Below are 26,512 nucleotides of genomic sequence, written 5' to 3'. Positions count from 1 at the left end.
AGCGCTTCTAAAATAATTGTCAAATTAATTCTAACCCTTAAGGAATTACCAACAGCACAAGAGGGAAAAATCAAGTCAACTTTCAGCGCGGCAGCTGCAAAACGGCCTAAATTAGGACTCGGCGGCCCTCTCAGTCATTATCAACCAGTGAGTCTCGTGAAACGGCCAATCTTACACAACATTCAGGTCAACATTTCCACATTTGTATTTTTATTACATAACAACATTAATATATGATTTCAGTTTGAGTTCTTCACAGTGCATCTAGTTAAGTGCCAAGTCAACCATTGCCCGACTATCTGAACTTGTATTTTTATTTTATTTTATTGATTCTCCACAACTAAAGCTCCCAATCGTTTTAACCATTCAACTGGTGTCCAGTCTGGAGAACCTTTTCTGGACTTGGATTCTCATGGAATTACTCGTCCCGACTATCTGAATCTTTTTATCAAGCCACCAGATCCTTCTCTTGTGGATCAAATAAAAGGGTCCTTCTCTTGTGAACCAAAACCTCTGTAACTAGACTCCTCACTAGGGAGTCACAATTCAACAGTAGAAATAAAAGGGTCCTTCTCTTGTGAACCAAAACCTCTGTAACTAGACTCCTCACTAGGGAGTCACAATTCAACAGTAGAAATAAAAGGGTCCTTCTCTTGTGAACCAAAACCTACCTATTATTACTCAGATATCTTTACACACATTTGCCTTTGGTTATTGACAGTTTTCACATAAAATTTAACAATAATCCAATACTCACACTCAGAAACACTGATCTTAATTTGGGTATTTGACTATAATATAATATGCAGATTTCGATTTAACAGGTTCTGCTTACCTTTTTTTTTTTCGAGCTCTTTGATCAGTATCCTGAGGCGGGCTGAATCACCGAATTTCTCCTGATTACAAGTCACCCCTCCTTCTCGAATCTTTCTCCAACTCGTCTCCTCTCAACTTTCTATGGACCGAATTCCAAGGTTTTAACAAACCATCCTCTGCTACCAAGTTTGTTGATAAAACAGTTACTGGAGACAGGAGATCAAGTTGAGACATAGGACGAGGTGTATAATTGTATAATAAGGCAGTTTATTCAAGGGTAAAGATATCTGGCAAATCGTGCAGCACGGCCCCGTTCTGTCTGACTCGTAAGGAATCGTCGGAAGAAGAGAGCGCTAAACATATTGTACAGATTATATATGCATTGAATGATGTAGGTTGATCTGGTAGTCTGGCCTTCTGATTGGTCGATCTGGGTCGTGGGTAGTCCTGTTCGGGCCTGGTGTCGACGTTCCATTGGCTCTTAACATAGTTCTTTGTCCTGAGTCCCCCCCCCCCCCCCCCCCCAGTAAGACTGTAGTAACCAGTGAATTTCACTACAAAATACAATACTGTAAGGTCACTTGTTGCTACTGTTGATGATAATGAATAGAACAAAATAAAAAAGCTTAGTCTATTCTTCATCCTCTTTGAAAAAATGTATTTCAGCTATAGGGTGCCATTTCAGATTGTCCCCAAATCTCCATCATCTTTCAGCTGTTGGCTCTGCAATGGCAGAGGGTCCATCCTTAGTGTTGTGCAAATCAGAGTCCCTTTGTTCTCAGAACTACTCTTCACCAAATTCTCAGAGCAATAGGCCTTCATCCTGTACATATTAGCTATATTCTCGCAGCAGCCCATGTTACTCAGTAACAGATAAACATCTTTCCTGAAAGCCTTAGTAAAGATGGCATAGAGGAAAGGGTTGGCACAGGAATTGATAGGAAAGAACAACACCAGGAGTATCTTGGAGTTGGTGACGGTGATGAGCGGAACCTTAAAGGCTGCAGATATAGCGAAGAACGAGATGGGTGCCATGCAGAGGAGGTCGGTGAAGATGAGGACAGCCATGCGCTTAGCGATCTTGGCGTCTGCACTGCGGCTGGGGAACTGGGGGTTCCGTACTGCCAGGTAGATGAGGACGTAGCAGACGCAGACCACCAGGAACGCCCCCACGTTGAAGAGGAGGAGCAGGAGGATGAAAGCCTGGGCCAGAGGAGTCTTTACGTCCATGGGAAGGCACATGCTCACCTGAAAAATCAAAAATATTTATTGTGTTATTTAATATACAGCAGTAATGAAAAAAAGTGTCCTAACCAATTTTCTCCTCTGGGAAAATAATGTAAAGAACACACAGAACGATGGACGGTCATTGCTTTCTTTTGCCGCGGTGTGTTATAGCAACAACGATGGACGGCCATCACTTGCTGTCGCTGCGGTGTGTTTTTTAACACAACAATGGATGGTCATTGCGTTCTGTCGCTGCAGTGTGTTATAGCAACCACCTGCTGGGTGCAGACTAGTGGTGGCTATTTGCGTGGATTCAACATGTAGAATCATTGAAAAATGGACAGAAAATGTCAGCCACTATTCTGTTTAGAAGCACTAGGTATACTCTGCCGTCCATTGTTCTGTTTTTTTTTTTATAGTACAGTGCATTATATACCTTGCTGTAGCTGCTGACCCCCACCAGGGGGAGCATGGCCATCCCCAGACAGATCAACCACCCTCCAGCCATGATGCCAGCAGCCTGCGCCAGGCCTAGCCTCTTCTCCAGCTGCAAGGCATGAGTTATCGTATGCCAGCGCTCCAGAGTGATAGTCGACAACGTGTAAACCGACAGCTCCCCACCGAACACAGACAGGAAGCCCGCCGCACTACAACCTGCTCCCGTCTGCCAATCGATGGCGTGCTCACTGTAGTGGCCTCGGGTATGGAGGTCGACCGCGGCGATCATAAGGAGGTAGACGCCGATGCAGAAGTCAGCGAAGGCCAGGTGACACATGAGGAAGCGTGGCACGGTGAGTTTACAGCGGCTGGTGAAGAAGATGAGGAGGACCGTCAGGTTGCCAATGATCGCCAGGATGTTGATGAACCAGATGGCGACTCTGAGAAAACTGAAACCTGGAGTTAACAAGGGAAAAACAGTCAAACTCAATCAAACTTCATTTATACAACACATTTCTTACAGAAAATACATGTAAAGGTGCGCAACAACATTAGATACCATTTTTACAATTATTATTAAGAAATAAAGATAGTAAAACAGTAAAATAACAGTGGACAGAGTAATCTCTGAATGTTTGTGCATCATGCCTAGGCCTTCTGTTCTTTCAGTAAAAGGCTGTCGCCAAAACATGTCCATTTGTTTGACCTCTTGACTGCTTGAAATACATTAAAACGTCTAAGGACTATTACAGTGAATAAGGGTTTTCTTTTCCCAGTTGATGTCTTTTTAACCCTGCATCCAAATACTTTTGTCCGTTTGTTTGACCTCTTGACTGCTTGAAATAACATTAAAACGTCTAAAGACTATTACAGTGAATGAGGGTTTTCCTTTTCCAGTTTGTCTTTTTAACTCTGCATCCAAAGACTTTTGCTAAGGGACTAAGCTGAGTTGAGTGCAGCAATTCTTGATTCTACCTGCTATGTCTTCACACGGGTTAAAGGCGTCAGCCTCTGGTGTACACTGGAGGGTTGGTCGGGTCTGACAGTATAACCCTAGTTCTGGATACTGGAAATCCACACCTCCGTAGGACTCATCTTCGATATCTTCATTTGTTCCATGTATTTCCACCAGTAGGGATGTGTCGAATGAGTCCACCATACCAGCTGGAAACCTGGGGGTACAGGAAGCGAGAGCTGTAAAGAGTAGGTCAATGGTCACTAAAGTTTTATGACTGTATAATTATATTGACATTTATTTTTCCCCGAAGACTAATGCATTTAGCGTCGCGAGCCAGACAGATCTTGTGGACTTACATGAATTAGTCTGGTAATATGAGGCTACAATCCATTGGCTAGATAGAAAAACTTGTTTCCATAGTTCAAAGGTGGAGAGATGAAAGGTCATAACTGAAAGGTCATGATTGATCATGATGTGTCACTAGTATTGCAGGACTGGATGAAAAACAGTTCACTTTAGTTCAGACAAGTAGTGGCATTTCTAATCAGATAGTTTAAATGGGATCCCTGAAAAGTCATAATCAATAGATGATTAATTACTCAAATTAGGAATTAGGCAAATAAGGCACCTTCACTGAAGATGTCTCTTAGTCAAAACGGATGGATCTACAAACTTAGCAATTCCATGATGTAATGAATAATTATTTGGGGAACTCAGACTTTAGTTTTTAAAGGCCCAGTGCAGTCAAAAACGTGATTTACCATGTTTAATATATATTTCCACACTATGAGGTTGGAATAATAATATGAAATTGTGAAAATTATGATAATGCCCTTTTAGTGTAAGAGTTGTTTTTTTGGTGGGATGGAGTTTTGGCCTTTATGGTGACATCACCATGCGGTACATTAGTTAATAAATCAATAAGAAAGAGAGTACCAAACCTCTCTGCCAATAACAGCAAATTTTCCGTTTTCCCCTCCCCACTCAAAATTCTTGCTTGAGAAATTGCCCTTTACTAAAAAGCTATTTTTGATTATTTTTTTATTTAAAATAATCACAATAAGTCGCATAATTGTTAACCAGAAATGATTTGATATTGAGATAAAAATGGCTGCACTGAACATTTAAACTACTGAAGTAGTAAACGAAGAAGCAAAAGAAACTCACTTTTCAGACGGACTGTCATCACAATACGTAGGCCTAGATCCATTATGTTGTGCTGCATTGATTGGAGAATCCCTAGGGGAGATAGAGGTAAATTAAATCTGTGTTCAAAATCAGCTTGGAGCCATAGAGATGTATAGATGGCGCACTTGCCACAAGATAGCCAAAAATGGCACTGTTTATGCCATCACAGAAGCCATGATCAAAATGATCAAAAAGATAGGAGGTGTTCTCTCTTTTCCATCTCTATATTTGGAGCATACTACCATGAGTGTCTGGTCTTGATTTCGTTGTGAACCTCATTGATAAACTGCAACAGACTGAAACAGATATTGTTCCCATTTATGATCCTGTGTTGTTAGACCTGTGAGCTTGAATGATTACAGTAAAAGAGAGAGGGGGAGTGGGAGAAAGAGCGATAGAGAGAGAGAGAGAGAGACAAAGTGTGTGTTTGTTTGTGTGCGTGCACTTGTTTTCCTACATTATCAGGAGCCCAATGTCCTAACATTTCACCTTAATATCCTGAAAAGGTAGGAAAACAAGAACTGTTTTGAACAGTCAGGACTTTTTTCAGGTCCTGAATTTGTTCAAATGGTATTTTAAGGGTTTTGGGGTTAGGGGGGGTTAGGCTTAGTGAAAGGGTTTTTGGGTATAATGTTAGGGTTATTAAGTATTAGGGTTAGGTTTAGGGTTAGGGAAAATAGGATTTTTAATGCTCCAAAAATGTTACACTCCAAAAAGTCCTTACATTTCATGAAAATACAGCTGTATGTGTGTGTGTGTGTGTGTGTGTGTGTGTGTGTGTGTGTGTGTGTGTGTGTGTGTGTGTGTGTGTGTGTGTGTGTGTGTGTGTGTGTGTGTGTGTGTGTGTGTGTAGAGCCAGCTACCGCATTTGGGACCCTGGGCACCGACCTCTTTCATTTCAACACAGTTTGCCATGGTGCAGAGAGAAAAATTGGCAGTTTTACAATGTTATTATACAATCTTGCAGTTTTAAAGCTAATTTCCTGCTATTCTACACATTTTGCCATGAGGCTGAGGGAACATGTTGCAGTTTTAAAGCAAATTTCCTGCAATTCTACACATTTTTCTATCATATGCTATCTGTGGGCTCCCAACCTCTTGCTGCTTGTTTCCAGAGGAACTGCAACGTGGTCATGCTTTGATCTTGTACTGATATGCTTTGGGGAAACAGTCAGTCGGAGAGACATATGTTTTTGATTCTCAAGACATTATCATAAAGCAGTGGTAGAGTATCACTTATATTAGGACATGAACATTTGATTTGGTTAACAGTAATAAGGAGAGACTGGCATGAGAGCTGCGTCACAGACACACACACACACACACACACACACACACACACACACACACACACACACACACACACACACACACACACACACACACACACACACACACACACACACACACAGGGCCAGATTACCAAACGGGCATGCATCGAACGTGCACCGAGGCCCCCAACCTAAAATGAGATACAATATATTTAGTCTCTTGTAATAGACTGCTCGCTGTCCAGCAAACATTACTTGGTTTTGGGTTCCGAGATTACATTATCTTTAAACCATGCCCTAGAGACTGATTCCAGCTGCATCCTGTAAACAATTCATGGGATTCATTTGAAGGGTATTGAAGACCATTGTCTCATTAATTCCAAACTTATACTAGGAATAGCCCACTTAATTACTAGTTATATCCCTCGAAATGAGAAAATCCCTGTCCGTCAACCCTAAAGTAAGTTTCCTCTTGGTCTAACGTCAAGACACTGGTTTCTCCTGTGGGAGACCCAGGTTCAAATCCTGCCTTTGACACTTGGCCCTGGTGTGAATCAGAAGAGGCTGGTTGGAGGAGCTATAGGAGGACGGCTCGCTGAAATGGAACAGGGTCAAACATGTGGTTTCATATGTCTGATGTGATTGATACCATTCCATTCCAGCCATTACAATGAGCCTGTCCTCCTATAGCTCCTCCCACCAGCCTCTTCTGGTGTGAATGGGATTATGCCACCTGTGTGTGTCCCAGGTGAGTAAGGCACAGCAGTGGCTGTTGTAGGTGAGGTGTGCCTTCTGCAGGTTGCCCAGACCCCTGAAAGGGGGTAGTCTCTTTAGGCCGTAGGCTGTACGGGCAACCAGCTCCACGACAGAATTGAGGCCATGGGATGGCAAAGTCTCTATCGCCGTCGACGAGACATCTCTGGAAAACATACAGCGAAAACACAATCATAATAAAGGTTTTTATTAATTCATTTTCTCACTCACTAATGAACTCACTCACTCACTCAGGCATTCATCAGAGCTCTAATTACAGACATGGCAAAGGGTTCAGAATGGATGGAAGCTGTCATCATCGTAACTCATTCACTCAACACAGAGGATACAAAGGTTTTTGAGGATATTACAGTACCAGTCAAAAGTTTGGACACACCTACTCATTCAAGGGTTTTTCTTTATTTTTACTATTTTATACATTGTAGAATAGCCCTTACACAGCGCTTAGTGGGACTATCATTTGTTTTTCAACAGGACAATGACCCAACACACTCCTCTTCGTCTGAGGAGGAGTAGCAAGGATCGGACCAATGTGCAGCGTGGTAAGTGTCCATAATGAGATATTTAATAACTCAACAGAACACTGAACAAAATAACAAAAGTACAAACAAACAACCGAAACAGTCCCGTATGGTGCAAACACTAACACAGGAAACAACCACCCTCAAAACACACTAGAAAACAGGCTACCTAAATATGGCTCCCAATCAGAGACAACGACTGACACCTGCCTCTGATTGAGAACCATACTAGGCCAAACACATAGAAATATAACAACAGAACAAAACATAGAAAAACAACATAGAATGCCCACCCCAACTCACGCCCTGACCAACTAAAATAACGACATAAAAAAGGAACTAAGGTCAGAACGTGACATCCAGGCTGTGTAAGGGCTATTTGACCAAGAGTGAGAGTAATGGTGCTGCATCAGATGACCTGGCCTCCACAATCAACCGACCTCAACCCAATTGAGATGGTTTGGGATGAGTTGGACCGCAGAGTGAAGGAAAAGCAGCCAACAAGTGCTCAGCATATATGGGAACTCCTTCAAGACTGTTGGAAAAGCATTCCAGGTGAAGCTGGTTGAGAGAATTTCAAGAGTGTGCAAAGATGTCATCAAGGCAAAGGGTGGCTACTTTGAAGAATCTCAAATATAAAAGATAAAACCTTTTTGGTTACTACATGATTCCATATGTGTTATTTCATAGTTTTGATGTACTGACTATTATTCTACAATGTAGAAAATAGTAAGAATAAAGAAAAACCCTTGATTGAGTAGGTGTGTCCAAACTTTTGACTGGTACTGTACAAATTCCAATGGAGCTAGAAGCAGAAGCGCATGCATTAGATAGATTTTCGACTTCTAAAGTGACTTACAGTGTGTGTACTGCATGCCTTTCTAGTATGTGTAGTTGATCCCTGCAGCTGTGGGAAGGTTACCATGACTTCATATAGTCTTGTGATAACCTGACTAAATAAAGGAAACATAGAATAAAGACCAAATATTGATAGTCTTAAAGCGTGTCACTTACAGTATCCTAGGGCCCACCGCTCCTTTAAAAGCTTCCCTATGGATCACTCTGAGGTTTCGGTTATTCTTTAAAACCCTGAGAACACATAAAACAAAGTAGATGTAAATAGCATTGTTTATTGATACAGGTTTATTTAGCCATTTGCTATCATTGTAAAAAAATAAGTTGAAATGTTAAAAGTATGGGAAATACTACAATTTATTTATCTTGGTCCCATTAAAGGCATAGTCTTGTATTTCTCTAATGCCGTTGTTGAACAGGTTCCTGGAATAGAGAGAAAGCAATGTTAACACCATTGGCATTAAGGCCTAGATCCCAGATCCTGAGTAGGCAATAATGAGAGTTAGTGACTTTAAATGTCATTCAGTATAGCAATATCATTTTCACACTTCAGGCTTTTAGGACTATATTCTCCTTTGGATTGGAAAAAGTAGGTCTAGCCATTATAATAACACAGTACTTACATTGCAGTATATTCAGTTGTCATGCCAACGAAAGCATTTACTGGTATTGATAGAAGATAGAGGTTGTCACAGATATCCCTGTAAGACACATTTTTGATTATTTATGTATTTTTTATTTATCCGTTATTTTACCAGGTAAGTTGACTGAGAACACGTTCTCATTTACAGCAACGAACTGGGGAATAGTTACAGGGGAGAGGAGGGGGGTGAATGAGCCAATCGTAAATTATTAGGTGACCGTGATGGTTTGAGGGCCAGATTGGGAATTTAGCCAGGACACCGGGGTTAACACCCCTACTCTTACGATAAGTGCCATGGGATCTTTAATGACCTCAGAGAGTCAGGAAACCCGTTTAACGTCCCATCCGAAAGATGGCACCCTACACAGGGCAGTGTCCCCAATCACTGCCCTGGGGCATTGGGATATTTTTTAGACCAGAGGAAAGAGTGCCTCCTACTGGCCCTCCAACACCACTTCCAGCAGCATCTGGTCTCCCATTAAGTTGATTAAGTTGATATAATACTGTTTAGGCCTATATTTACTTTTCAACAGTGTCGACAAGTCCTTCAACGTCACTGACCCATACTTACAAGACTCTGTCTGATGAAAGTCACAGTGTTTTTAATGAATTTCGAATTTAAAAAATAGTTTTAATGGAGAGTTTTCGCATCTCTACCTCTTATGGACTCCACTAGGATTTAAGGCAGCACCTCTTCTCATGTTGTTGGAGCACCCGTTTTTTTCTTCACATACTTACAAGACAAAATTTTGGTTCCAAGGTTCCAGAGAATGGATAGAAGTCATGTCAGGAAACACTGTTATCCCAGTGTTGGATATACTCCTGTTAATGCATAGACTGTATTATATTACTTCATAACACAATAATAACCTATTTGCTCTACCTTACCGAGGTCTTGCTATCCCTTATGTATGTTGTATCATATAGTTTCTATGTATTGTATGTACAATATACACTGAGTGTACAAAACATTAGGAAAATCTTTCTAATATTGAGTTGCTGGGGCATTGACTACAAGCTGTCGAAAGTGTTCCACAGGGATGCTGGTCCATGTTGACTTCAATGCTTCCCACAGTTGAGTCAAGTTGGCTGGATGTCCTTTGGGTGGTGGACCATTCTTGATACACACAGGAAACTGTTAAGCGTGAAAAACCCAGCAGCAGTTCTTGACACACTCAAACCAGTGTGCCTGGCACCTACTACCATACCCCGTTCAAAGGAACTTAAATATTTTGTCTTGCCCATTCAACCTCTGAATGGCACACATACTGTACACAATCCATGTCTCAATTGTCTCAAGGCTTAAAAATCCTTCTTTAACCTGTCTTCTCACCTTCATCTACACTGATTGAAGTGGATTTAACAGGTGACATCAATAAGGGATCATAGCTTTCACCTGGTTTCACCTGGTCAGTCTATGTCATGGAAAGAGCAGGTGTTCATAATGTTTTATACACACAGTATATGCACTGGGAACAATAAAGATTTACTGAACTGAAATAAACTATTGTGAGGTCAAAGTGTCAACATGTACATTGTAGCAGAGTATAAGAAAGTATGTGAATGAATAAACCAGACAGGTAGCATTATCTAGAGTGGAACAAGTCCTCACTATGCAGAGAGAGATAGTTGCATCCCAAATGGCAGCATATTCCCTTTATAGTGCGTTACTTCTGACCAGAGCCCTGGTCCTGGTCAAAAGTAGTTCACTATAAAGGGAATACAAAGTAGTGGACTATAATAGGAATAGGGTGCCATTTGAGACACAGACATAGTATAGTACGGTATGGTCTCTGGTATCTCTTAAAGTTCAGAAGGCCTCTCACAGATAACGCAGCTTAGGAAGGTTGTTGAACGTCCTTCGAGCGATGTGCACCAGGCTCCGTGTGTTCTTAATGAAGCTGCGAAACAAAAATGTATATGACGTCACATACAGCACACATCTGATATACAGAACCCGCTTGATTTCAGCCAGTCCCTTTACAATATATTCGCAACATGGTCTCAGTAGGATAAGTCAAAAGAGTGACATTTAACCATTTTAGTTATACTGTTGTCACCCAAGCTGACATATTAGTTATACGTCACTTACAATGTCATATTACTAAACGTCACATACATCACTTGCAAATCTAGAACACCATCTTGAAGAAAGATCAGCCCATACAAGAAAGCAAACTAAACTCTTCTTTGAGGATCCATGTTCTACCCCTGGGGGGAAACACACTCACATTTCATTGAGGTTGAGAAGATTGTTGAAGGCAAGGGTCTCTATAGTTTCCAAGGCAACACTTTGACCGATTTCTCTAAAAGACCCACCAAGCAAAAACGGGTTATTTTGAACAATTCACAATCAAAAGGGGTGTGGTCAAAAAGCAATTGAATTGATATGGATCAACCCCAGATTGATATTTGATACTCACATATGCTGGACTCTTCTCAGGCCATCAAAGGTGTGGCTGGCTATAGTGCTCATAGTCAGATGCTTCAGGACCCTGAGAAGTATGGGAACAGTCAGAAAGACAATATTATATAAAATGTTACTTTTAAACTATTTGACAGACCATCGAAAAGGAACCAAACTTTAATTTAATACAATAGTATGTGTTTACTTTTAGTAAGTCAAATAAGACATTTTGTTAACAGTCAAGGAAGTGTGTGTTCTTGAAATAATTCCCTGTCTGAAGTTGTGGACATACACAAAATAGTACAAATTGGTGAAGTGAAATGAAAAAAATTACTTGTTTCATAAAAATCTAAAAAATAAAAAACAGAAAAGTGGTGCATGCATATGTATTCACCCCCTTTGCTGTTACGCCCCTAAATAAGATATGGTGCAACCAATTACCTTCAGAAGTCACATAATTAGTTAAATAAAGTCCACCTGTGTGCAATCTAAGTGTCACATAATCTGTCACATGATCTCAGTATATATACACCTGTTCTGAAAGGCCCCAGAGTCTGCAACACCACTAAGCAAGGGGCACCACCAAGCAAGCGGCACCATGAAGACCAAGGAGCTCTCCTTACAGGTCAGGGACAAAGTTGTGGAGAAGTCAGGGTCGGGTTATCAAAAAATATCCGAAACTTTAAACATCCCGCGGAGCACCATTAAATCCATTATTACAAAATGGAAAGAATATGGCACCGCAACAAACCTGCCAAGAGAGGGCCGCCCACCAAAACTGACGGACCAGGCAAGGAGGGCATTAATCAGAGAGGCAACAAAGAGATCAAAGATAACCCTGAAGGAGCTGCAAAGCTCCACAGCGGAGATTGGAGTATCTGTCCATAGGACCACTTTAAGCCGTACACGCCCCCAGAGCTGGGCTTTAAGGAAGAATGGCCAGAAAAAAGCCATTGCTTAAAGAAAAAAATGAGCAAACACGTTTGGTGTTTGCCAAAAGGCATGTGGGAGACTCCCCCAAAATATGGAAGAAGGTACTCTGGTCAGATGAGACAAAATGTTGCTTTTTGGCCACCAAGGAAAATGCTATGTCTGTCGCAAACCCAACACCTCCCATCACCCGTAGAACACCATCCCCACAGTGAAGCATGGTGGTGGCAGCATCATGCTGTGAGGATGTTTTTCATCGGCAGGGACTGGGAAACTGGTCAGAATTGAAGGCATGATGGATGGCGCTAAATTCTTGAGGGAAACCTGTTTCAGTCTTCCAGAGATTTGAGACTGGGATGGAGGTTCACCTTCCAGCAGGACAATGACCCTAAGCATACTGCTAAAGCAACACTCGAGAGGTTTAAGTCAAATCCCAGACCTCAATCCAATTGAGAATATGTGGTATGACTTAAAGATTGATGTACACCAGCGGAACCCATCCAACTTGAAGGGGCTTTTTTTTTTTGCCAAAAATCCTAGTGGCTAGACGTGCCAAGCTTATAGAGACATACCCCAAGAGACTTTCATCTGTAATTACTGCAAAAGGTGGCTCTACAAAATATTGACTTTGGGGGGGTAAATAGTTATGCACGCTCAAGTTTTCTGTTTTTTTGTCTTATTTCTTGTTTGTTTCACATTCAAAAATATTTAGCATCTTCAAAGTGGTAGGCATGTTGTGAAAATCAAATGATACAAACCCCCCACAAAACAATTTTTCTTTGCAACTCTGCCTAGAAGGCCAGCAACCCGGAGTCGCCTCTTTACTGTTGACGTTGAGACTGGTGTTTTGCGGGTGCTATTTAATGAAGCTGCCAGTTGAGGACTTGTGAGGCGTCTGTTTCTCTAACTAGACACTCTAATGTACTTGTCCTCTTGCTCAGTTGTGCACCGGGGCCTCCCACTCCTCTTTCTATTCTGGTTAGACCCAGTTTGCACTGTTCTGTGAAGGGAGTAGTACACAGCGTTGTACGACATCTTCAGTTTCTTGGCAATTTCTCACATGGAATAGTCTTCATTTCTCAGAACAAGAATAGACTGACGAGTTTCAGAAGAAATGTATTTGTTTCTGGCCATTTTGAGCCTGTAATTGAACCCACAAATGCTGATGAGTTACTCAACTAGTCTAATGAAGGTCAGGACAACAGTTTTCAGCTGGGCTAACATAATTGCAAATGGTTTTCTAATGATCAATTAGCTTTTTAAAATTATAAACTTGGAATAGTTAACACAATGTGCCATTGGAACACAGGAGTGATGGTTGTTTATAATGGGCCTCTGTACGCCTATGTAGATATTCCATAAAAAATGCAGTTTCCAGCTACAATAGTCATTTACAACATTAACAATGTCTACACTGTATTTCTGATCAATTTTATTTTATTGGACAAAAAAATAGCTTTTTTTTTTTTTTTTTTTTTTACAAATAAAGGCATTTCTAAGTGACCTCAAACTTTTGAACGGTAGTGTACATTATTTTAACTATATTTACTGTATATCTAATGAAGATTACGATAACTATTGCAACAAAGAAACAATCTTAAGGAAGGTTTTCACTCATAGAAACTGCACATGTAATAATCTGTTTGTGATGCGTGCAGGACAGTAGAAATGTGATCTGGAGGTAAAGGTCATGGGTTAGACAGCAGAACTATAGCACACATGACTATACTAGACACAAAACTAATAGTCTATGTATTATTTCCTGGGTTTTGTTCTCCAATAGTCCCGTCATCACAGCGTATATTGAAAAATTAGTTACATGACAGAATTGTTTTACCATTACTGTTACAGTATACAGTATATGATGGAGTGCAGTTAAGAGTGTGTTGCTTCAAAATAGGTCACTGATCTCTGAAATTCAAGTAAACTCGGAGGCAAGGTGGAATCCCTGGACGTGCGAGCGAAGTCGAATTTCATATCCCTCCATCGTTCCCGTAGTCGGACATCGATTTGGATGGTCAAAGCGATGAGGGAATCGAGATCTGTTGACCTCCTCCGAGACGCTGTGCAGGAACATATCGAACAGTTCTTCCTGGTTCCAAGCACTCTCTGCTGCCAATGTGCGGAAATCCACTGTATAGTCAGCCACACTGCAGGAGTCCTGCCGAAGCTGGATTAGCTCCCGGGCAGCTTCTCTCCAGGAGAACGGAGCGTAAAAAACCTTCACCTCTCCCATGAACCCCTCCAGACTAACACATATGGCCGGCTGCTGTTCCCATACAGCAGTAGCCCAGGTGAGAGCCCTCCCGGACATCAGCGTGATGAGATCGGCTCGCTCCAAGATAGCCTAGGGAAAGGAGGAGGGCTGAAGCTCGAAAATGAGGGCACACTGAGCTAGAAACGCCCGACATATGGTCGACTCTCCATTGTAAACGGGGCTCCCGAGAAGGTGGAGTGGCCGATGACGGCGCTGCTAGCAGCTGGGTTACTGAGGGGCTGTGGTAGGCTGCCTCCCAGACAACCAGCGGAATCGCTCCAGCAAACTGCTCAATGCCCGGTTATGTCGTTCAGCCAACATTTGGACCCCCTCCATAAGGCCACGAAGCAGTTCCTTGTGCCTCCCGATGGGAGGAGATGGCGTCGCGCAGCTGGCCCGGGTCTGCTGGGTCAGTCATGGCAAGTTCGTACTATCAGAATAAGGTAAGACCCAGATGCAGACTGTGTCGAAGTAACAATGTTTATTACAGCAACAGGGGCAAAGGTACAGGACGGCAGGCAGACTCAGGTCAGGCAGCGGTCGGATAATCCAGAGACGGGGCAAAGGTACAAGACAGCAGGCAGGCTCAGGGTCAGGCGGGCAGGCTCAGGACAGGAAAGTGTCAAAACCAGGAGGACAAGAAAAGAGAGACGGTGGAAAAGCAAGAACTGATACAAAAACGCTGGTTGACTTGACAGACATGACAAACTGGCAACAGCCAAACAGAGAACACCGGTATAAATGCACAGGGGATAATGGGGAAGATAGGCGACACCTGGAGGGGGGTGGAGACAATCACAAAGACAGGTGAAACAGATCAGGGTGTGACAGAGAGATTATTTTCAAAGTAACAGGTCTTTCATTTTCAAATAAACAGCTTGATATAAGAAAATGTTTCACAGATAATGTTACACTTTCAATAACTACATAAATACACTATTCAATGGTTTATGATACATCTCCAATAACTCCAAAGTTTTATATTAAAAAAGCTAATTATATAAAAAATCAGATTTATTTTAAGGTCTTTGTCCATAAATTCTAATCTATAGTCAAACTGACATTAGTATGAACAGTGTAAAATCTAATGCAATATGGGACTGCTAATCATCTAGTCGAACAGAAGTATGCCTTTCATGACAGGAGATAGTGAGTCTGCACTGCAGATGTTTCTCAAATGGGATATTTGGCTTTTTTTTTTTTTTATCGTGAATAATGATGAATGAGAAAGTGAGAAAGTGAGAACAAATATCATACCCCCCATGACATGCTAATCTCTCACCATTACAATAACAGGAGAGGTTATATTTATTGCATGGGTATGATTTTTGTGCGTCTGTAACTTTCTTACGCATCATTATTCATGATTCATTCAGGACTATCCATAATCATGGTAACATCCACATTAATGTAGGAGCGTATAGACACATATTGTATTCTTATTTACAATAAATGTGACATTAAAATGACACAATACCTTATTTACCATTGGGCACAAAATAATCTGAAACACAACCAAAACAAACAGCAAATGCATCCAACAAGTTTGTAGAGTCACAAGCTAGATGTAATCACTGAGTGCTAGGAATATGGGACCAAATACTAAACTTTGACTTCTTTAATACACATAAAAATGAATTTTTTGCTCCCCTAAAATGGGGGGACTACGTACAAAAAGTGCTGTAATTTTTAAACAGTTCAGTTGGTATGGATGAAAATACAGTCTGCACTTTAATCTCATAGTCATTGTATCATTTCAAATCCAAATGGCTGGAGTACAGAGCCAGAACAACAAAACGTTTGTGAATGTCCCAATACTTTTGGAGCGCACTGTACATAAAGCAGCACACTGTTAACTCTGAACTCCATCATGTACTGTATAACAGTAATGGCCAAAAGTATTTTTCTGTTTTTTCAATAGACAATACTGACACAATTATTGAACAATGCTATTTTGTAACAGACAACTGTAACAGACTTGATGAATCACTCAGACCCATCGCTCTCCACTAATGCAGGGAACAAGGGCTTGTTTTTATTTGTGTGTGAGAGTGTTTGGACAATCTCTCGATTTACAAAAGCCACATTGACAGGCCTCCTCATTGAGCCGAGCCCCTACAGATGTCCAAACACCAGCTAATGTAACCACCAGCTAATGTAACCTCATACGAGGCCCATCGTGACATTAGAATAAGAAATGGAGGACAGAGTCACTCAAATGGAATGGCCGATTAGTTCGCTTTAATGTAACTCTGTGGTTTGGAAGATATAAACAGACGGCCCCCGTTTTGTTGGCCCGCGGATCAATTTCCCAAAATTGTTGTTTATATTATTTTTTTCAGAACTCAGTTGGGGTCTCAACAGTTGGTTAGAATTTGAGCAAGTGATGTCAGGGACATGAAAACCAAATGAATTTCATATGTGATCACAAGTGTTTCACTTGTGTGAAGTTAATGTGATAACATGTAAAAAAAAAAGCAACATGTGATAACATGAAACTACACATGTGAAAACATTTGACATCATGTGAAATAAATGTGACATGGGGATGCAAAATTTCAACATGAGATACCAGGAAACTACACATATGACAACATTTGAAAGTTTCTCACATGTAAAAATGCAATTCCACATGTGAGAGTTAGATTTTCACATCTGAATGTTTCTTACATGTGGAACTGCAAATGTGATTTTCACATGTTTTGTTTTTCACATGTGAACTTGCAATTCCACATGTGAAGTGAAAACATGTTAACATGTGATCTCTAAATGTAATACATGTGAACATCTGACCTCACATGTGTCTCTTTTGTTTTCACATGATTTCACATTGTGAAATTGCAAATTTCAAGTTTTTTTTTGCAAGGGAAATAATTAAATGGTATGTTTTTTGTTGTTGTTGATAAATGGTAAATGGTATGGCGGTTTTTAACTGTTCAGCTAAAATAGTGTAAAAAGCTTTAATCAATGACGACATGATAACTTAGTACTGACTTTTCAGTATGACCATAGTGGAATTTGAACTCACAACCTCTGGAGTTAGGGGTACACTTACATTTCTGCTGCTCCAAAAAGTCTGTAGCATTCTCAGAAGTCCACTACAGATTCATTACCTATAATACATCTCTGCACTTAGCAAAAGAGTGCCATCTACGCTGCTATTTTAGTTATCAGTTAAGGAGATTGTCCGATACTTTTGTATACTTTTTGGCCAGTAGTTCTGAAAGCAGCACTCGAGCCAAAAGTGATCCCCGACAATTGCGTACTACGTCACATATGTCCAGATATGTGCACCATGTCATTGCTCTCTCTCTCACTCTGCTGTGTGTATATCTTGGTAGCTGTCACTCAAATGGCGAGGGGCTGAAGCTCATTGATTGAACTCTAATTGCTAGGAGGCTGGCTCACGAGGGTGAAAATTTAGGGGAAATGATGCATCACAGCTTTCAGAAAAACAGTCACTTTCAAACTAGGGATTTTGTGGCTAATTGAGGTAACACGGTAATTCTGCTTATAGATTATGCATGTACGAACTACACATTGACACATCCAGCCCAAAGCGGGAGGTTAAAAAAAGACTTACTAATTTGTAAGTTGCTCTGGATAAGAGCGTCTGCTAAATGACTTAAATGTAAATGTAGTCGCCAAATGTAACGGTTTCTCTCCTCCTCTTCGTCCGAAGAGGAGGAGTAGGGATCAGACCAAAATGCAGCGGGTTGTGAATACATAATGAATTTATTCAAAGACGAAGACGAACACGAAAAACACTTGGAAAATTACAAAACAACAAAACGACGTAGACTGACCTAAAACATGAGAACTTACAAATACACGAAGAACGCACGAACAGACTACAAACCAAAGCTACAGTCCCGTGTGGTACGAACATACATACAGACACGGAAGACAACCACCCCCAACAAACAATGTGAAACAACCTCCCTATATATGGTTCTCAATCAGAGGAAAACGTAAAACACCTGCCTCTGATTGAGAGCCATACAAGGTCAATTAAACCTGACACTTAACATAGAACAAACAACACAGACTGCCCACCCAGCTCACGTCCTGACCCACTAAACACAACTATACAAAAGGAAAACAAGGTCAGGAACGTGACACCAAAGTTCCGGAGCATGTCTTTTTTCTGGCTATTCTTGCATCGTTAATTTCATTTACTTATTTCAGCAATTTGAGGGTTTTCTGTATAGTTGTCTAATGTTGGTGGGGCATATTTTCCTGCTTTAATGTTACTCCTGAATCACTATGATAATTTTTTTTTTTGTGTATTATACAAAGTTGAGATTTACTTTGATGTCCAAAGTGTAGGAATACAGGTGAAATCAGTCACTGACACAGCCATGGTGGCATAGCAGGAAGATGTGAACCAAGAGGTTGTGAGTTCAAAGTCTCGCTCCAGACAAGCTAAACACCTTCTTTGCCCGCTTTGAGGATAACACAGTGCCACCGACATTTAAGCGTGTTAACTCTCGCAAGGCTGCCTGCCCAGACGGCATCACTAGCCGCGTCCTCAGAGCATGCGCAGACCAGCTGGCTGGTGTGTTTACGGACATATTCAATCTCTCCCTATCCCAGTCTGCTCTCCCCACATGCTTCAAGATGGCCACCATTGTTCCTGTACCCAAGAAGACAAAGGTAACTGAACTAGACCAACTTCAATTTGCTTACCATCCCAATAGATCCACAGACGATGCAATCGCCATCACACTGCACACTGCCCTATCCCATCTGGACAAGAGGAATACATATGTAAGAATGCTGTTCATAGACTATAGCTCAGCATTAAACACCATAGTACCCTCCAAGTTCATCATTAAGCTCGAGGCCTTGGGACTGAACCCCACCCTGTGCAACTGGGTCCTGGACTACCGAACGGGCCGCCCCCAGGTGGTGAAGGTTTGAAACATCACCTCCACTTCGCTGATCCTCAACACTGGGGCTCCACAAGGGTGTGTGCTCAGTCCCCTCCTGTACTCCCTGTTCACCCATGACTGCGTGGCCAAGCACGCCTCCAACTCAATCCTCAAGTTTGCAGATGACACAACAGTAGTAGGCTTGATTACCAACAATGACCAGACAGCCTACAGGGAGGAGGTGAGGGCTCTGGGAGTGTGATGCCAGGAAAATAACCTCTCACTCAATGTCAACAAAACAAATGAGATGATCATGGACTTCAGGAAACAGCAGAGGGAGCACCCCCCGATCCACATCGGTGGGACCGCAGTGGAGAAGGTGGAAAGCTTCAAGTTCCTCGGTGTACACAACACTGAAAAACTGAAATTGTCCACTCACACAGACAGTGTGGTGAAGAAGGCACAACAGCGCCTTTTCAACCTCAGGAGGATGAAGAAATTTGGCTTGGCACCTAAAACCCTCATAAACATTTACAGATTCACAATCGAGAGGATCCTGTCTGTCACGCCCTGACCTTAGAGATCCTTTTTATGTCTCTATTTGGTTTGGTCAGGGTGTGATTTGGGGTGGGTATTCTATGTTCTTTAGTTCTATTATTTGTATTTCTATGTTTTGGCCGGGTAGGGTTCTCAATCAGGGACAGCTGTCTATCGTTGTCTCTGATTGAGAACCATGCTTAGGTAGCCCTTTTTCCCACCTGTCTTTGTGGGAGGTTAACTTTGTTTTTGGCACATAGCCCTTTAGCTTCACGGTTGTTTTGGATTGTCTATTGTTTTTGCCGGCATCATAATAAATAAAGGAATATGAACGCTTACCACGCTGCACCTTGGTCTCCTCCTTACGACGGCTGTGACAGAACCTCCCACCAAGAAAGGACCAACCAGCGTGGTAAGGGGGATTCATGGACTTGGGAGGAAATCCTGGACGGTAAAGGACTCTGGAGGCAGGCTGGGGAATATCGTCGTCCCAAGGAGGAGCTGGAGGCAGCAAAGGCGGAACGGCGTCGTTACGAGGGAACACGGCTAGCAAGGAAGCCCGAGGGGCACAAGAGGAGATTGGCTGAGTCAGGTTGGAGACCTGAGCCAACTCCTCGTGCTTACCGTGGCGAGCGTTGTACTGGTCAAGCACCGTGTTATGTGGTGGGGCGCACGGTGTCTCCAGTGCGCGTTCACAGCCCGGTGCGATACATCCCAGCTCCCCGCATCTGCCGGGCTAGGGTGAGCATCCAGCCAGGACGGATTGTGCCAGCCTTGCTCTCCAGACCTCCAGTGCGCCTCCTCGGCCCAGTATATCCTGCGCCGGCTCTGTGCACTGTGTCTCCAGAACTTCTTCACAGCCCAGTGCATCCTGTGCCAGCGCCCTGTGTTTGCAGGGGGAAGATAACCACCCAGCCAGGACGGGTTGTGCAGGCTCTAAGCTCGAGACCTCCAGTGCGCCTCCACGCCCCAGTGTATCCGGTGCCTCTGCCAAGGACAAGGCCTCCTGTATGTCTCCCCAGCCTGGTGAGCCCTGTGGCAGCTCCACGTACCAGACTGCCCGTACGTCTCCTCACTCCAGTGATGATCCATGGCAAGAAGCCTCCAGTGATGATCCATGGCACGAAGCCTCCACTGATGATCCATGGCAAGAAGCCTCCAGTGATGATCCATGGCACGAAGCTTCCAGTGATGATCCATGGCAAGAAGCCTCCAGTGATGATCCATGGCACGAAGCCTCCAGTGATGATCCATGGCAAGAAGCCTCCTGGAGGAGTCATGGCACGAAGCCTCCAGCGACGGCCTCCAGTCCGGAGCCTCCAGCGACGGTCTCCAGTCCGGAGCCTCCAGCGACGTTCTCCAGTCCGGAGCCTCCAGCGACGTTCTCCAGTCCGGAGCCTCCAGCGACGTTCTCCAGTCCGGAGCCTCCAGCGACGTTCTCCTGTCCGGAGCCTCCAACGACGGTCTCCAGTCCGGAGCCTCCAGCGACGGTCTCCAGTCCGGAGCCTCCAGCGACGGTGCCCAGTCCGGGGCCCGCAACGAGGGTGCCCAGTCCGGGGCCCGCTACGAGGGTGCCCAGTCCGGGGTCGGCGACGAGGGTCCCCGCACCAGAGGTACCATCAAAGTGGGGTGAGCCAGTGGTGGAGCGGGGTCTGCGTCCCGCACCTGAGCCACCACTGCGGATAGATGCCCACCCAAACCCTCCCCTATAGGTTCAGGTACTGTCACGCCCTGACCTTAGAGATCCTTTTTATGTCTCTATTTGGTTTGGTCAGGGTGTGATTTGGGGTGGGTATTCTATGTTCTTTAGTTCTATTATTTGTATTTCTATGTTTTGCCCGGGTAGCGTTCTCAATCAGGGACAGCTGTCTATCGTTGTCTCTGATTGAGAACCATACTTAGGTATCCCTTATTCCCACCTGTCTTTGTGGGAGGTTAACTTTGTTTGTGGCACATAGCCCTTTAGCTTCACGGTTGTTTTGGATTGTCTATTGTTTTTGTCGGCGTCATAATAAATAAAGGAATATGTACGCTGACCACGCTGCACCTTGGTCTCCTCCTTACGACGGCCGTGACACTGTCGGGCTGTATCATCGCTTGGTACAGCAACTGCACCGCCCGCAAACGCAGGGCTCTCCAGAGGGTGGTGCGGTCTGCCCAACGCATCACCGGGGGCAAACTACCTGCCCTCCAGGACACCTATAGCACCCGATGTCACAGGAAGGTCAAAAAGATCATCAAGGACAACAACCACCCGAGCCACTGCCTGTTCACCCCGCTATCATCCAGAAGGCGAAGTCAGTACAGGTGCGTCAAAGCTGGGACCGAGAGACTGAAAAACAGCTTCTATCTCAAGGCCATCAGACTGTTAAATAGCCATCACTAGTACATAGAGGCTGCTGCCTATATACATAGACTTTAATAAACTGAACACTAGTCACTTTAATAATGTCTACAAATCTTGCATTACACATCTCATATGTATATACTGTATCCTATACTATTCTGCTGTATCTTATTCTATGCCACTCTGACATTGCTAGTCCATATATTTTTATATTCTTAATTACATTCCTTTACTAGATTTGCGTGTATTGGGTATATGTTGTGTAATTGTTAGATATTACTTGTTAGATATTACTGCACTGTCGGAGCTGGAAGCACAATCATTTCACACCCTCAATAACATCTGCTAAACACGTGTTTGTGACCAATAAAATTTGATTAGGATTTGGGAACAAAAAACATAGTTTTCTCCTGAATCAACACTAGAAATGTTAGATTGAAAAATCAACAACAGATAACTGATACCATGCCAATCCATTAGGTATTTTGTGGCTTTAGCCTCTTAAAGGTACAACATGGTCATTTGCGAAGACTGCCTGGACATGATTCAGTTAACATTTTCATACTGGTGTTAAATGAATGATGTAAGTGTTAAATTAAAACGCATTGGATCAAAAGAACACCAGTGTTGGCGTTAATAACCAGTGTTAAACCAAAACCACGCCCATCATTATCATATTTCCCAGAAGGCTATACTGAAATTGTTTGTTTCAATATCTATTTTTTTGCATGGACATTGATTAATATTATGCTACTCAAATATAAATTACATAAATTTTTCTAAACTAATCCAATCTGTGACTTATTGCACCCGTTACTGAAATGGTTGTTCCAGTTTAGATGTCTTAGGTAGTCTCATGTCTTAGGTTTTCCAAACCTGCAGTCGTTCTGAATGCAGGCTGCAGGGGAATAAAAATTCTAAATGTTGGATATCCCCACTCTGGCTGGATTCCAATAAGAATTACACATCACTTTGCAAGCCATCATAATGTGACTTGCAGGCCTGAAAAACATGAGTTTCAGGTCACTGTATTAGGGTAAAACTTGGCCCTCAAAATAAGGCCTTATTAAATATTTGTTATTGTGTTGAATAATTACATTTTAATGTTAACATATTAGCTTAGTATCTCACTTGGTGAAGGCCATAGGACTGAACATTTATGAACACAACAACTATGTCACTGTCCCTAACAAATACAGTCATAACTTTACAATTCACTCGACAGGCAAGGCCCTCTAGGAAATATGCAAAAAAGGCTTTACACTAACTAGATGTTACATTTAACACTGTCAGTGTTGATTTAACACTGGAGAATTTGCTGTGTAAAAATGACCTCAGCAAATTATGTAGGAGAAGACTTATAGGGGTTTTATAATGCCAAAACCCCAAAACCCCCTGCCAAAATGTGGCTTACAGACAGACAGCTTTAAAGGCTTATTTTCGACTTCTCTATAGGGTGTTGTTGTGTCCTCTGAAACATTTGTAAATCCATTAACTGGTTATTTATTTCAAGAATAATCTGGCTCACAATTTTGCAGCATGTAGCAATCCTAAACTAAACTTCAGAGAAGTGAGCTATCCCTTTAATGGAAACTTGACTGCAGGAGATGGCCTCTATACTCTGCCAAGAGAGATTTGCTTTGAACTAATTTACAACTTTGGAACTCCCTCCACACACACAGACACACACACAGGCTAGTATGTTTCAAATTGAGTAGAATTCAATAGAACACCTCCATTTAGTCATATCCAAATAAAGTAATAAAAAATCCACAACGTTGGCCACATAGTGTTTTAGAGCCTAGGGATTTGAGGATGAAACAGCAGAACATAACTTCTCTTAGTCAGCCTCTCAGGACTGGAGGAAGGTATCCGGACCATTATATCAATTCAGTAGCTAGAGCTTCTTGGGTATAAAGCAACAACAAAAAATATGTTGCTGGGATTTTTCAAATGCATAGAGAGCACGTTTTCGTAGATTTAGAAGGTTTAGGAACATCCTGTGCATCCACAGCGTACCCAATGGAAACGTTTAAAATATATATATATATATATATATATATTTAACTAGGCAAGTAAGTTAAGAACAAATTGTTATTTACGATGACGGCATAGGAACAATGGGTTAACTGCGTTGTTCAGGGGAAAAACGACAGATTTGTACTTTGTCAACTCGGTGATTCGATCTAGCAACTTTCCGGTTACTGGCCCAACGCGCTAAACACTAGGCTACCTGCCGCCCCGTAGACATATGTTATATGTAATGGATCAATTTTAGGATAGATTTTCTGAAAGTAACACCAATAGTAGTCTATCAAGGCAAATAATAATAGAATTGAGCATTTGTGCTTTTTAAAACACCACCATACATGCCTAATCTTTCATAAAAAAAAACAGTTAACTAATTTAACATTGTATTTGCATGCATGCTCTCTGGTTCCAATTGATTTGACCCGTGTGTAAATGCGCACCAATATTATGTAAATTCTTGTTACCATGTCCATCCACAAAATATGAATCAGCTCAGATGTAATATAAATCACTTACAGTCTTGGACCCCTTTCGCTCATTGGAACGGACTTCTCCGTGAGGTTGTTACATCTAATTGTGTTGGAGGAACACCGGCAGATCCCCGGACACACAAAGCTCGAAGCGTACCGGCAGCCAAAGCCAAAGAAGAGCAAAACAGACGGGTAGAACAGGAACAACAGCGATATCGACATCATTGAATTATCCTACTTTTCAAATTGAAGCAATAAATCACAAGGACCACATACAGTAGGAGCAGCAAAGATGATGATGACAACCATTTACGTCCTTCTGTTGGAACAGACTTGGTGGATTGATGCAGCGTACGTTTGAATGGAGGAAGAAACAAACATTGCTCTATCCATCGAAAGGATAGCCTGTGAAATAAATTCCAAATAGTGCCTTGAGCGCATTGTGCAGACGCGAGCGCACCAGATGCTCCCCAGTCCCGCCTACCCCTTAATCTCTCCGCGTCACGTGTGAACTGTCAGTATTATAGCGATTGCAAGGGCCCGGGAATGTCATGGTCCTTTCTGGCATTAACCTACAGTATCTACCCATAGTCTACCTCTCAAACATGACATAATTACTTGATGATGTATCTATTCTGAGGCAAGATACAGTATAACTTCAATAAAATATAAACGTATTAAATATCAACATATTAACTCTCATAAAATATCACATTTCTGAATGTTTTATTATGGAGGTCCCAAGCCATTAGTTCAAGCCCTGTCTAAGCCTAGTGGAAATGCACCATAATAGAATGGTTTCCAACAGCTTGTTTTGCATTATTGCACAAGAGACAAGAGATAGGCCTAATTCAAGATAAGAACAATATCTTCTAGCCTATGTGCCAGTTTGCATTTGGCAGAACAGAAGGCCAAAGGGACCTTGAAAGAGGATCAAATGGGGAATGAAATGGAGTGGAATTTTGGAAATGTCATAGTTTTTATTGCAGTTCTTTTAAGTTCCACCCACCCCACCCCTCCCTTTGCCATGTGGCCTGTATCACAGGATCAAATCTATTTGGGTTCCATGTATTGTCATTGGTTGCACTAATTGCATTTTTTGTCTACATTACCTGGCTCAAGCATTCATGACATTACCCTGAAGAAGGCACAGTGATGCCAAAGCGTTGGTGTTTTACCCAATAAATTACTGGGAGTGTACAGTGCATTCGGAAAGTATTCAGACCCCTTCCCATTTCCCACATTTTGTTACATTACAGCTTTATTCTAAAGTGGATTAAATAAAATGTTTCCTCATCAATCTACACACAATACCCCATAAATGGATTAAAAATCAAAATCAGAAATACCTTATTTACATAAATATTCAGACCCTTTGCTATGAGACTCGAAATTGAGGTCAGGTGCATCCTGTTTCCGTTGATCATCATAGAGATGTTTCTACAACTTGATTGGCCTGCACCTGTGGTAAATGTAATTGATTGGACATGATTTGGAAAGACACACACCTGTCCATATTAGGTCCCACAGTTGACAGTGCATGTCAGAGCAAAAACCAAGCAATGAGGTCGAAAGGAATTGTCTGTAGAGCTCTTAGACAGGATTGTGTCGAGGCACAGATCTGAGGAAGGGTACCAAAAAATGTCTGCAGCATTGAAGGTCCCCAAGAACACAGTGACCATCATTCTTAAATGGAAGACTTTTGGAACCCACAAGACTCTTCCTAGAGCTGGCCGCCCAGCCAAGCTGAGCAATCGGGGGAGAAGGGCCTTGTTTGTGGAGGCGACCAATGACCCAATGGTCACTCTGACAGCACCAGAGTTCCTCTGTGGAGATGGTAGAACCTTCTAGAAGGACAACCATCTCTGCAGCACTCCACTAATCCGGCCTTTATGGTAGAGTGGCCAGACGGAAGCCACTTCTCAGTAAAAAAAACATGACAGCCTGCTTGGAGTTCGCCAAAAGGCA

At 42.3% G+C, this 26,512-nt stretch overlaps 1 protein-coding gene across 1 annotated transcript; it reads right to left on the bottom strand.

Annotated features, from left to right (window-relative positions):
- Positions 1 to 1,412: 1,412 nt before the first annotated feature.
- LOC120036305 (lutropin-choriogonadotropic hormone receptor-like) lies at positions 1,413 to 25,041 on the bottom strand. Its single transcript, XM_038982776.1, has 13 exons — positions 24,591 to 25,041; positions 11,115 to 11,186; positions 10,923 to 10,997; positions 10,518 to 10,592; positions 9,430 to 9,513; positions 8,672 to 8,749; positions 8,403 to 8,471; positions 8,208 to 8,282; positions 6,632 to 6,817; positions 4,607 to 4,678; positions 3,457 to 3,653; positions 2,480 to 2,937; positions 1,413 to 2,064 (listed from the first exon to the last, which is right to left on the bottom strand). Exons 1-13 carry the CDS (start codon positions 24,767 to 24,769, stop codon positions 1,498 to 1,500), a joined length of 2,187 nt encoding a protein of 728 aa, XP_038838704.1. The 5' UTR covers positions 24,770 to 25,041; the 3' UTR covers positions 1,413 to 1,497.
- Positions 25,042 to 26,512: the final 1,471 nt, after the last annotated feature.

The sequence above is a fragment of the Salvelinus namaycush genome, unplaced genomic scaffold (assembly GCF_016432855.1).
Source record: "Salvelinus namaycush isolate Seneca unplaced genomic scaffold, SaNama_1.0 Scaffold1295, whole genome shotgun sequence".
Lineage (NCBI taxonomy): Eukaryota > Metazoa > Chordata > Actinopteri > Salmoniformes > Salmonidae > Salvelinus > Salvelinus namaycush.
This window is presented reverse-complemented; position numbering and strand designations above follow the sequence as displayed.